The 12,002-nt window shown below is 33.2% G+C and overlaps 1 protein-coding gene and 1 long non-coding RNA gene across 2 annotated transcripts; one reads left to right on the top strand and one right to left on the bottom strand.

Moving 5' to 3' along the window:
* Positions 1–1,001: 1,001 nt before the first annotated feature.
* Positions 1,002–4,872, bottom strand: LOC105346200 (meprin A subunit alpha). Its single transcript, XM_034446790.2, has 9 exons — positions 4,717–4,872; positions 3,744–3,822; positions 3,470–3,605; positions 3,028–3,206; positions 2,631–2,846; positions 2,297–2,326; positions 2,051–2,194; positions 1,582–1,826; positions 1,002–1,317 (listed from the first exon to the last, which is right to left on the bottom strand). Exons 1-9 carry the CDS (start codon positions 4,780–4,782, stop codon positions 1,228–1,230), a joined length of 1,185 nt encoding a protein of 394 aa, XP_034302681.1. The 5' UTR covers positions 4,783–4,872; the 3' UTR covers positions 1,002–1,227.
* A 1,264-nt stretch (positions 4,873–6,136) lies between these two features.
* LOC136275836 (uncharacterized) lies at positions 6,137–10,679 on the top strand. Its single transcript, XR_010714334.1, has 3 exons — positions 6,137–6,365; positions 7,719–7,840; positions 9,296–10,679. It is a non-coding gene; the product is annotated as an uncharacterized lncRNA (long non-coding RNA).
* Positions 10,680–12,002: the final 1,323 nt, after the last annotated feature.

Here is a 12,002-nt window from a genome sequence, read left to right on the forward strand (position 1 = left end):
TCAAGAGTTAATGTAGCAGTAGAACCGAAGAGAACAGAAACTACACATAGCCACATAACCTATGTTATAATGTTATAAACATTCATCATTTATGTGAAGCACCTTTTTGTTCTTTCATTATAGAAAACCTTAAATAACACGTTATCCCACTGACATAGTTTGTATCGTATTTTTCTGAGCATACTAATATTTTCTGTCATACTCTCTCTCTCTCTCAATGATGTCATCACTGATACGTTTATCTTTTCAGCAGCAGTGAATGATGTCACTGTGATCTGGAAAATTTTAACTTTCGTAAAATATCATTTATTTAATGTATTTAACGATAGTTTTGGATAATATGCCATGTTCCACCAATATAATGACGATTTCTTTTGGGACGAACATATATCGGTGATTTTTGGAGCAAAAACATCAATCTCATTGATGATATTGTAGGTTAAAGACGTTGGCAAATTTTATTGACAACATAAATTCACTGGAATCTCATAGCGAATAATATTTTATTTATACTTCAAGCAGCAAAATTATCAATTTATTTTTTCAATAATGACGTTTAAGGTTTCTAAAATCTAATGGTACTGTAGATACCCCCCCCCCCCCAAAAAAAATACCCCCTTTAAATTATCCTTAATGCAAAAGGCTGCATGTTTTTACAATGACCCATATATTTTATGGTATCGATGATCTGCATTGTGAGTTAATAACATGCTTGGTCTGTCGAGCTCTATTTACAATATATACTGAGAAATATTGAAGTTTTAAAACGTTAAACATACAAAAGAGCAACTAATATAAGTCTGAAGTAAGCATAGAAGAATTTGCTTCTATAAGAATAATTATATCCTATAAGATTCGAAATACTAGTATCAAGAAACGTTCTCATTTTTAAATTAATAATCATACTGATATCCAACTGGTGAAAAATTATAGTTAATACCTTGTAACCGTACGCGTATTGACCTACTTGTAACTTCATGTAAAAAAAATTCAAAAACACATTTATTTGTATCTTCATTTATTGAAACAAAGATTCATTTGTATAAAAAAAATATTCGATGAAAATGTACACGATATGATGGCGCAAGACACCTTTTAACTCTAACACATTTACGTAAAGAATCTTAGCACAAACTCAAGCGCAACCTAAGATACAAGTACTGCATAGAAACAGACTTTGATCAGTTAAGAGTGGAGAGGAAGAGTCTATATCATATTGAATAATGTCTAAGCTATACAGCGTCCACGGAAGATGTACACATCATCAAAGGCCATATCTCCGTTGTCTGTTCCTCCAATGATGGCCTCCAAGAAAATCTATAGATTGATAAATGAATAGAAAAATTAATAAAAATCTCAGCTTTATTAAAAAAACAACAACAGCAAAAGACTTTCTTTCAAATAAACTAATACTGTCTATTATTTCAATACTGGTGTTGAATATTCAATGCAAATTGGTAAATATACCAAAAGTATCAATATAATTGCAATTGTGATTCAACACGAAACATTCTCTGTAAAAATTATTGATAGTCTATTGCACACTTTATAGTGAATCGAACATTGACATAGACAACCAACCTGGAACTTTGTGTTCATGGTGATATCTTTAGAGTACGTGTGCCAGCTTCCTCCCTGGTTGCCCTCCAAAGAATCAAGAACTGTGTCTCTATCTCCAACTCTTGTGTTCACTCTGAACTTGTGAATGTCTTGTCCGTACAGGAAGTAGTAAAATCGGAGACAGTATTCACCGGCGTTCAGAACAGGGGAGATAACTCGGGCATCTTCGTTGTGTTCACCCTGTGCCCCAGCATAAACGTAGTAGCCTAGAAAATTAAATTTACAAAGGTTATTACTATCAATCTCGCTTGTTTACCAAGGCATTTGCGGATCTAGACTTCAAATTCGTTTAATTCACGACGTGCAATTTTCAAAAAAGGCCTTGGACCTTCTCCCTTTAACAAAATCCCTCCTCAGACATTCCTTATCCCGTCCCCGGAAACTTAATAAGATCCTTGCATGCGTCCTCGTTTATTTAGGGGACAATTACCTGTTCCACTGCTGTAATCGGCCATTGGTCCGGTGACGTTGCTACGAGGAGATGGTCCCTTCATTCTCTGGAAGTCGAAATCGTCATCTGTCAACTGGGTCCACTCGCACAGATCGAATTCAAAGTTACAGTATGAGACGGTGCCTGCAGAAAGGTAAAAACCCTGTTATTCTTACTCAAAGACTTTTCAAGCTTCAAAAATATCTTTTGAACATTAAATCTTATAAATTTACATATGTAACGTACCGTCCAAAAGGTCGATCTTGTTTCCGTTATCTGTAATAGAAACAGAATACACACTATTGAAGCTTTGCTTTATGTGGCGGTTTTTATAGAGATGCTATATTATATACACAGTCAGTAATTTATTATGAAGACATGTACAAAATTTTGCATGTGGTGCAAATCAAAAGATGATGCAACACCCGCATTATTGGATCTACAAAAATTACATTGAAGGATAGGAAGAAATTGATGTCAATATATAATCCTACATATGATTTTATAATGGAAAAAGTTTTTGTAGTGATAAATATTAATCTACAAGTCTTGTCTTGTGATAGACGAATATAATTATTACCAATTCCACATTTGTATTCTCTTTGGATGTTAAGAATGTCGTATTTGCTGAGAGAAACTTTGTATGGAATGCTGACAGACTCGTATTTGGGGGTGAGAGTGGGTTTGGATGGGTCAATGGCCCAGGCGTATGGGAAGAAGAAAGTAATGGACTCAAAGTCGAATGGGTAGTTGAAGAATGTTGTGTCGTTAGTAATGTCGAAGAATCCACGATACTCTGCAAGACAAAGCCACATCGCAAATGATTCACTGTTTTTATATACACTCATTCGTTCAAAAAAGAATCTGCCGACAAAATAACGTATTTCAGTCGTTAAACAATGCAAAATCCGAAAGAAACTTTCCCTCTGGTTTAACACAATCAGTTGGGGAGTAAGTTAATAAGACTTAATCATTACCTGGGGCAATGTTTTCGTAGTGGACCATGACCTGGCTATCTCTGTCGGGACGACGGAACTCATTGAAGAAGCCGAGCAAGTACATGATGAGCTGCATAATGTCGGCCTTGGCGGCATCACGGTACAGATGGACGTATTGGACACCCCCAAGACGGCCGGGCAAGCTGTCTCCAGATCCACTGTAAACAACAGGGGATGATTATTAAAAATTAAACAGGCAAATGTTGAATTGGAAAGCAAGCATTCTGAATCATCCAAAAAATCATCCAAATATGGTTTACCCTTTCCCTTTTTTTATTATCTTCATATGTCTTTAAAACGTTTAGTTCTATAAAAGTAATGTATGACTGTTTCATGTTAAAAGCACCTTTGATCTTACAAGAAAAAACCCTCAGTATTTGTTGATACATTGACTTGTCAAATTAAAGACTGTGACACTCACTAGACAACTGATGTGAAAACAACGTAGTCCTTCTCCTGTGTTCTAGGAACAAACTGGACACACGGCATACCATTGGCGTGAGTGGAAAAAGAGATTTCCTGCATAGCTGCCAGGACCTTTTCTTTCATTGATCCATCTAACAAAATAATCCTCTTATGAATATAACTACAAACACAATTCTATTGCAGCTAAATACTTTATAGCGATGTACTATTATATAACGTTTCTTGGATATAAAAAATATGAATAAATAATTAAATAAATGAATAGTTACCTAAACTAACGTCGAAGGCAACTGGGACTTTTCCATTTGCCCATAGCCTGCTGCTGTCTGTGATAATATTTCTGAGTTGCTATGAAAAAGAAAAAACAAAAACTAAATATAATTAAATAAATTGTATTTAAAGATGATAGAAAACATAGAGTACAAAAAATTGTGCTGAAATGGTTATTCGCTGCGGTCATTTTGAAGTTTTCTATAACACTTTTGTTATTTTTCCCGACTTCACATGTAAAACTTTGAAGGATTTGAAAAGTTAAAGATCAAAAGTACTGATCGAGTGCTTCTTTGATATTACTGCCCATGATAAGGTATAGATAAACCATTTAAGGACGTTTTTTCTAGGTCGACATTAGTATTAAAATGATAAGACGTAGTGACGAAACGTCTAGGTCACTAAGAACACGCTGTCTCAACGTGACCTAGATTCATTTGTTCAAGACGCTAGGTGATCGCAATATTAGAACATTAAATGGCAAGCCAGGTCGTCTGATTCCTTGGTTTCTAACCAATTGCCTTTCGTATTGGCATTCGTTGCAAAGATATGCCGAGCAAGCTATTTGTATCCAATTTATTTTACCTATACGGTGTTTAAAGTGTTCTAGTGAATTCTATATTAAGAAACATTGGATTCAGCAAAATTTTACAAACGTAAGCTTCAGTTATTATAATAAGAGTTGAAAGAAATGCATTAACATTACATACAGCTTGGATTGAAATTTTGTTTAAAATGAGAATAGTATGTGCAACATAAACGTATTTGTAAACAAGAAAGTTTCTAAATTATTTTCATTCATCAGCCGCTTTTGCATTTAACAAGATAGCTGCAAAAAGTATTACAGTAGTGCTGAAATTTAATATGTACAATCAAAGTTACAAGAGAACAGTACCTAATGGCATCCTTAGTGAATGCATAATGCGACATAAGAGCAGAATATAAATGATAAGAATTAAAAAACAAACGTACCCCGGGGACAGCAGACACACCCAGGACAACAGCGAAGCAGAGGACGATGTTGGTAGTGGACAACATGATGACGATGTGGCACTCTGTCTTGAGAACTTTACCCTTTTATAACTCTTCTAGGCACATGCGCATTCACAAGATACAATTAATTTAGCGTCTCGGTATCTAGAGAGACGATATTTATATTGGAATGGAAATCATTTTATCATTGGGCTTATTCTGTCTTATCTCACGCGATTGGATGACTCGAATCAAGGGTAACCGAGGTTACGGTGAACAAATTAACTCGGACACACATCTGTCTAGAATAGAAGACCATGTTGTTTGCAACGGGGTCACCGTTTTATTGTCATAAAGTGCAAAGAACTATTTCTGCAGTCTTCAAGTATTTGACCGACATCCATTTTTACTCAGAGTGATAGCACAAATTCTTAAAGTTAAATCATTTGGTGCATTTCTTATATCTGTTACATGTACGTACCACTAAAGTGCAAGATATTGCAATAACATTATGTTGAAAGTCTGTGTTGCATTCATCCTTGTTTTGCGTATATCATAATATGAAGACAAAGATGAAAATGGATTTTAAGTGTTAAGCTATCAATCACCATTTAACAAAAGTTATGTCCCTTGGTCGCCATTTTTTGGGGAAAACCCATAGATTTTTCAAAGTTAGAGATTTGGTAACTTTGACATTTGATATAAAAATCCGTTGACGCTGTGTTTTTGTTTTGATTGTCCAAAGATGGGACAACCCACATATCGTAGAAAATAAGTGAATTCTATGAGATTTCATCACAGGACGCCCAAATATTTGGTTCATTGGTAGCGTGAAAGGGGGATTTTTTTTCATAGGACCTTTATGTTGACACTGCAAAGAGAAATAACTTTTCCAAAGTGTGAATAGGTTCGATCAGTCTGAAAAGAAACGTGTTCTTAAAGGACATATTTCATCAGTTGGCATGATTTCTTTAACTAATAATCTAGTCATTTATGTTCTACAAAACATGCCTAATTTTCATCTTTGAGATAGAACGTGTAAAAGTAAATGAATATGATACATGAACATTAGCTGTATTCTCACACGTATATAACTTTTACAATATGTGAATCCTTAGATTGTGTTTGTTTATTGTAATTAATTATTTATTGTAATAAATGACTTATTTTACTCCTGAAAGGGTGTTATTGTTTATGCGGTAAAGGCAGACAGGCATGAAAGTAAATGAAATAATTTTCATCGTGTGTCTATAAGTTAATGAGTAACTGTCAGAAATCTTATCTTGAAAGCCTATGATAAGCTAGTTTGTTTTGAAAAACAAAACTATGCTCGCACTGAGTGACATTGTAAATGATACTGCGTCACTGTTTTGCGTCGTTACCAGAGTACTGTCCTCATACCGAGGTACATGTATATCAGTCACACTCTGTACTCAGAGGAGGTTCACCAAAGTGAAGTGCAGTTCAATGACGTACATTCATGTTGTTGTCCTCATCTCTTTGTATTTGATAAAGTCGATTTGATCAATTTGATAAGAATTTGATGACCCTTGGTCTGTGTCCATATGCGTTTATCAACTGTTTACGTTGGTCCTGGATTCGTGGAGAATTCTTCTTTTCTGTAGACAACACAAAATGATTATATCTGGGTAAGATGTTTGTATTTCAAACTTTGAAAGGGTATTATTATAATCATATCTTAAATTCAACAAATATTGCCACTAAAGATTACTGTCATTAGACTCCCGTAAAAATTCACTCATTGCAACTCTATAACTCTTCCTGTCCGTGTCTTCTTTTTATTGTATATCAGTCTAAACTTTTTAGTTGAATTTTATTATTTTCTACTTCAACTCTGCGAGGTGCCCCTACATAAACGAAGAAAATTACATGCATTTAAAACAAGCTATCCAGAAGTGGTCGCCAATTTCCCCTCGTGTGTATACTTTATTTACTTTTGAGGAAGTACCTTAAATATATGTGAATTTAATAGTTATGAGTGGGAGTTTCACCCTTTTTAAATTACAGTTACTATCTTTATAATTAAACTCCCAAGTCCCTTCTCTGATCCTTACTAAAATAGACCCCTATTAAGATACCAGCATAAATACATCTTTGAGTTAAAAGAAGATTCCTAATATCTTAATGATAGGAGTTTTGCTCACGAAACAAGATAAATCATTTAAAATAAAGCAAAGAACCATCATGATTTTGGATATTTTACATATTTCCAATTGATCAAAACATATTTAATTTTAACTATGAACTATATTAATTTAGTTAAAATCACTAACGTATCATATGCACACATTAACCATATTGAGATAAACATTTTACCAATTTTATAGTGTTCTCTCTTTATTTACACTTTTTAAATTATTTTGGTGCAATTTAGATCGAAGCATTGTATTCCTCGAGATTATTGGGTTTCCGTCTATCTGTATCTTTCTAATGTCTCTTTTTGTAAAATGAATAGAAATTGATAAAATTTGTTTATCAAACCTCACAGCTCTATATAAATCCTTAATCTAGTTCTTCAAACAAAGGTTGAGTCATTTCTGGTGTGGAGTGAAAACCTTAAGATTTTCTTTCCCGTATTTGACAAACAAGACCCCCGGGGACTAATTTCGTTTAAGAGTAATATTTGTCCTATTTTGAGATAGGTAGTGTAACTTAGGATTACCTACTTGAGAAATACCGATAACAGGAACTAGTGTGTATTGTTTACAAACAATCGTCCGTTTGATACAAAGAATTCATAACTGGTAATGGAGGACAACAAGCCCGTCAGCCATTGTTGACTGCATTAGGTTCTTTAAGTAAATACTATTGATACTATCAAGGATCAAATCATGTTAGATAAATTCTACCTTAACTTGTTGGATATCGGTATGTAAAATAAGAAGAAGAAAATGTATTTAATGTGCGCCGAAACGTGAAGATACATGCTGTTCAGTTTAAGTTAAATTCAAATGTACTGAATGCAAAGTTTAGAATTACAGATAACGTTTTTGAATGACACCAGACATGGATGTTATAAAAGATGTCTCGTTGCCGTGTTCCAAATGTTAGTTTGACCCATCAATGCTTTTTGTGAACAATTTGCCCCCTCCAAGCGTCAAAGGTTGGATTTACTTTTATACCTAAAATAGCTCTTTAATCCACAAATACCATTTTGAGTGCATAGGACAGCTCAAGAGATAAATTTAGACAAAATGCAAATTGCAATTTTGAATAGCAGAGTAACTTAAGTATTTTGGCAAAAGTTTACATTTGGTGGAATGTCGTATTTTAGACATTTTCAGGAAATGCTGACATCAAGAGACTTGCATGTAATTGTCAATTACATAAAACATAAAAGTGAAATTGATAATTTATATTGAAAAATCGTATTCGAAATATGATTTATTTACCAAGATTTTTTCAAATTAAGAGCATATTATATATATGTACATGCAATACTGTTCGAAATGGAATAATCAAAACTAGATATAGACATATCGGAAATATTTCACACACATACGTTATTAAACGGCACGTTTTCATAAAATACAGAATTACATGTACCTGTACGTTACCTCTACAGCTGGTCGCTTTAAAATTTTGCAAATGCGGCAGTTACGAAAACGCACGTATAGTAATACTACAATGTTCTGCAATAAACAAATAAAAACAATCAGTAGTTTATACTTTATAAACATATATACTTCATTCGTTTATATTATTTACAAGTTCAAAACTTACATTATTGACTCATGACCTACTTATATCGCCGTATGAGCCATTATGTGATAATAGTAAATGCTCTTCCACTCGGCGTTGACCCCTTACCGTAAGAATTCAGAGTTGATAACCTACATTCTGAGATTTCACTTGAATTAAAATATCGAACGAACATTCTCATACATTATCACACAATAAATGTATGAAATAAATGCGAATATAAACAGGTATGTAATTTTAAAAGAAATGGAAGTTCGTTCCTTGTGAAATTATTACCTATTTTTTGTTGATACTCGTCTTTCCACGCTTTATACTAACCATTACAAAAATCTTCACGAGAACTTCGTTAAAATGTTGATTGAAATAGTGACCTGTACATGCCTTCTGTATATATACTACGATAGGCGGCAATGCCTCTTTTCTCTACATGTACAAGGATAGACAGCACATGCAATGATGCTCTTTATCGCTACACGAAGAATGGCATATAATGTGGTTTCATTAATATTCGTGGGTATCAATTTTTCGTGGATTCAATGAAAATCACAGTTTCAAGGATACGAAAATTCGTGGCTTACGATCCTATCAATACAAAGTGTTAGTAGAAATTGCATTTCAATGAACATTAATTTTCATGGATCAACTTAACAACGAAATCCTCGAAAATTGGTATTCAACGAATATTGATGAAACCACAGTATTTGTTAGTGTATGTAGTAGACAGTTAAATTATGCATCGTACATATCACATTGTGATTGTTGATGCCAGCCGTTGCAATGTTTATAAGGTTGAGAACAAAATACATGTACTCGAATGAATATTTTATTTGAATCGCTCTTTTACAACAATTTTCAGGTCGAATGGTTCTTCTGTACCAAAGAAAATGCTGTGTTTTCGTTCAAAGATTTGTTCCTCGTCCATCGGAAGCAAAATCTGAAAACGTTGCCAAAGATTACACAAATCAAAGAGATTTCTGCTTGGGTTAGTCATTTCCCAAGACACACTCTTATTCCGGTTCAGAACGACAGCATACTCTCTAGCTTAACAGGATCGACTTTGCCCATTTCATCCAAATATCAAAATGGATTAAAACTTGTCATGATATTGCCACCGTTTTGGATCTTGATGAACGGCATATCGGTTGATAAAGACTACATTTTCTTTGGGTACATCATACCCACCTTTAAAAATTCGATAAATAATATTTCAAATGCAAACATATTTTTTCATTAGTTATGAAAAATTAGGCTTAACATTGAACATTCCAATTACACAAAAGTACTGCAGCACAGGGAAATAAAGCAATGTTCAGCATATCTAGTAAAATGAAAGATTTGAATTTTAATGTTGAAACTCAATTAAATGCTTTTCATACTTATGTAAAAAGTGTACTTAGTTATGGTGCTGAAATTTGGGGATTCCATAAAGGTCAAGATGTAAAAAAGTGCATATAAAGTTTTGTAAGAAGGTTTTGGGTGTCAGAAAAAATACTTGCAACAGTGCAGTTTATTATGAAGTAGGTAGATTTCCACTAGAGATTTTCAGGAAACAAAAAAATTTTCAGTACTGGTTTAAATTAAGAAACAGTAAAAACTGTATTTTAAAAGCATGCTACGAAGACATGGTGAAAAATAATGACATATGGATTTCAAATATTAGGAAAGAATTGTCCACCTTAGGCTTAGCCGATTTATATCGAAGTACTATGAAAGAATCTGTTATTTTAGATATTATATTTAATAGAATGTGTGATGTCTTTAAACAAAAAGTTGTTAACGATATAAGCAATGCATCAAAATGTATATTATATAAACATGTTGTTGATCATTTTTGTTTACAAGTTTACCTAAAGAAACCAATTCATGTAAAATATCGTAAATTAATTACACGCTTACGGTTGTCCTCACATGACTTAAAGATTGAAACAGGGAGGTATGATAATTTAACACGTGATTGTCGACAATGTGAATCTTGCAACTTTAATGTAATTGAAGATGAGTTCCATTTTTTACTTATTTGTCCATCACTTCGTTGTTTAAGAGATAAGTAATGTATATTAAAAAATAATACTCCCGAAAACCAAGTGTCTATAAAGTTACACAGTTATTATCTACCTCTAATACTAAAGAACTGTGTAATTTAGGTAAATGTTTATATTATGCAAACAAGCAACGAACTCTCCGTGTGAATTATCCAAATTGATTATGTACACTTTGTTTTTCTCACTGTTTATTTAATATGTATATTCATTCATTCATTCAGTCATTCATATGTTCATATGTATAACCTATGTGACATTTGTCTCTCGGAATAAAGAACTTGAACTTGAACAGAAAAATTTGATATTTGTTCGGACGAATTAGGAATTTTTCGGACGAATTAGTATTTGTTTGGGCAAATTAGTTTTTTGTTCGAATGAGTTTAAATTTGTTCGGACAAATTAGTGTTTGTTTGGAGGAATTAGCTATTAGTTCGGACAAACTAGAATTTGATCGGACAAATTAGCTACAGTGTATTTGTTTAAACGAATAAGTTATCTGTTGATGAAAACAGTATTTTTGACGAGTAATTAATACTTATCTTATCTGGCAATGATGTAGATGAAGATGGGTTCTATTATCAAGCCACCCCTTTCCTTTTAAATGATGAATTGCTATATACACATAAATGTTTTACATGTGCGGCGAGCTGTTTTCATTTGAGCGCAGATGATAACGGCGATTTGTGTTCAATGGAGCGGGGTAGTGTCTTGACTTTATTTTTTACACATGCAAAAGTGTGTTATATATACATGGTTTTGGTGTGTTTTGACATTCAACAGTGCACTTATTAAATACGTTTTACCTTAGATATCATTTTTCAGCGTTAAGATCAATTATGATTAGTTGTAAGTAAAAAACAACTAATATAATTTATGAGCTATATATAATTTACATGTACATATAATATGCCAGCACATGATTCACGGAAATTCATTAATGGATTTTTGCAACTGTGAAACAGAGACTGATAAATTAAATTAATTTTACTAGCCCAAGGCCCTTTTTGGTAACTTTACTATGTAAAAAAAAAATTAGAAATTTAAAGGGGTGGGGTCCAGTCTCTCTCTCTCTCTCTCTCTCTCTCTCTCTCTCTCTCTCTCTCTCTCTCTCTCTCTCTCTCTCTCTCCCTCCCTCGCTCTATACATGTACAGTGTAAACTTCTCTAATATAAATGTGAGTTGCGTTATCTTGACACACAATACATGTCATCAATGTTAAGAAAAAAAAAGTACGACTTTGCCTTGCTTCTTATATAGTGCCATCAAATACTAGTAAGCGACAATATAATTTATCAAATTCAAGAAAAGTTTGACAAACTGTATAATATCGCGTTAAATCCCCCCTCCCCCCGCAACAAATTCTTATTTGTTGTGACTTTTTTTATTAATAATATATATTTTCTCCATATAAAAAGGTTAAAGTTTCGCAAGATATACATGTATGCTCTATTGAAGCATCATAATTAGTGTATCAGCCTATTTAAAATTCTTGATCAATATGTTTGAATTCGTTTTGAATGC

Source organism: Magallana gigas, chromosome 5 (genome assembly GCF_963853765.1).
Source record: "Magallana gigas chromosome 5, xbMagGiga1.1, whole genome shotgun sequence".
In the NCBI taxonomy this organism is placed as follows: Eukaryota; Metazoa; Mollusca; class Bivalvia; order Ostreida; family Ostreidae; genus Magallana; species Magallana gigas.

Coding starts and splice junctions, on each gene's coding strand:
- LOC105346200 (XM_034446790.2), bottom strand. CDS start 4,782: ATGTTGTCCACTACCAACATCGTCCTCTGCTTCGCTGTTGTCCTGGGT. Junction 3,823..4,716: donor GTGTGTCTGCTGTCCCCGGG/GTACGTTTGTTT, acceptor TCTTTTTCATAG/CAACTCAGAAATATTATCAC. Junction 2,195..2,296: donor CAAGATCGACCTTTTGGACG/GTACGTTACATA, acceptor ACCTTTCTGCAG/GCACCGTCTCATACTGTAAC.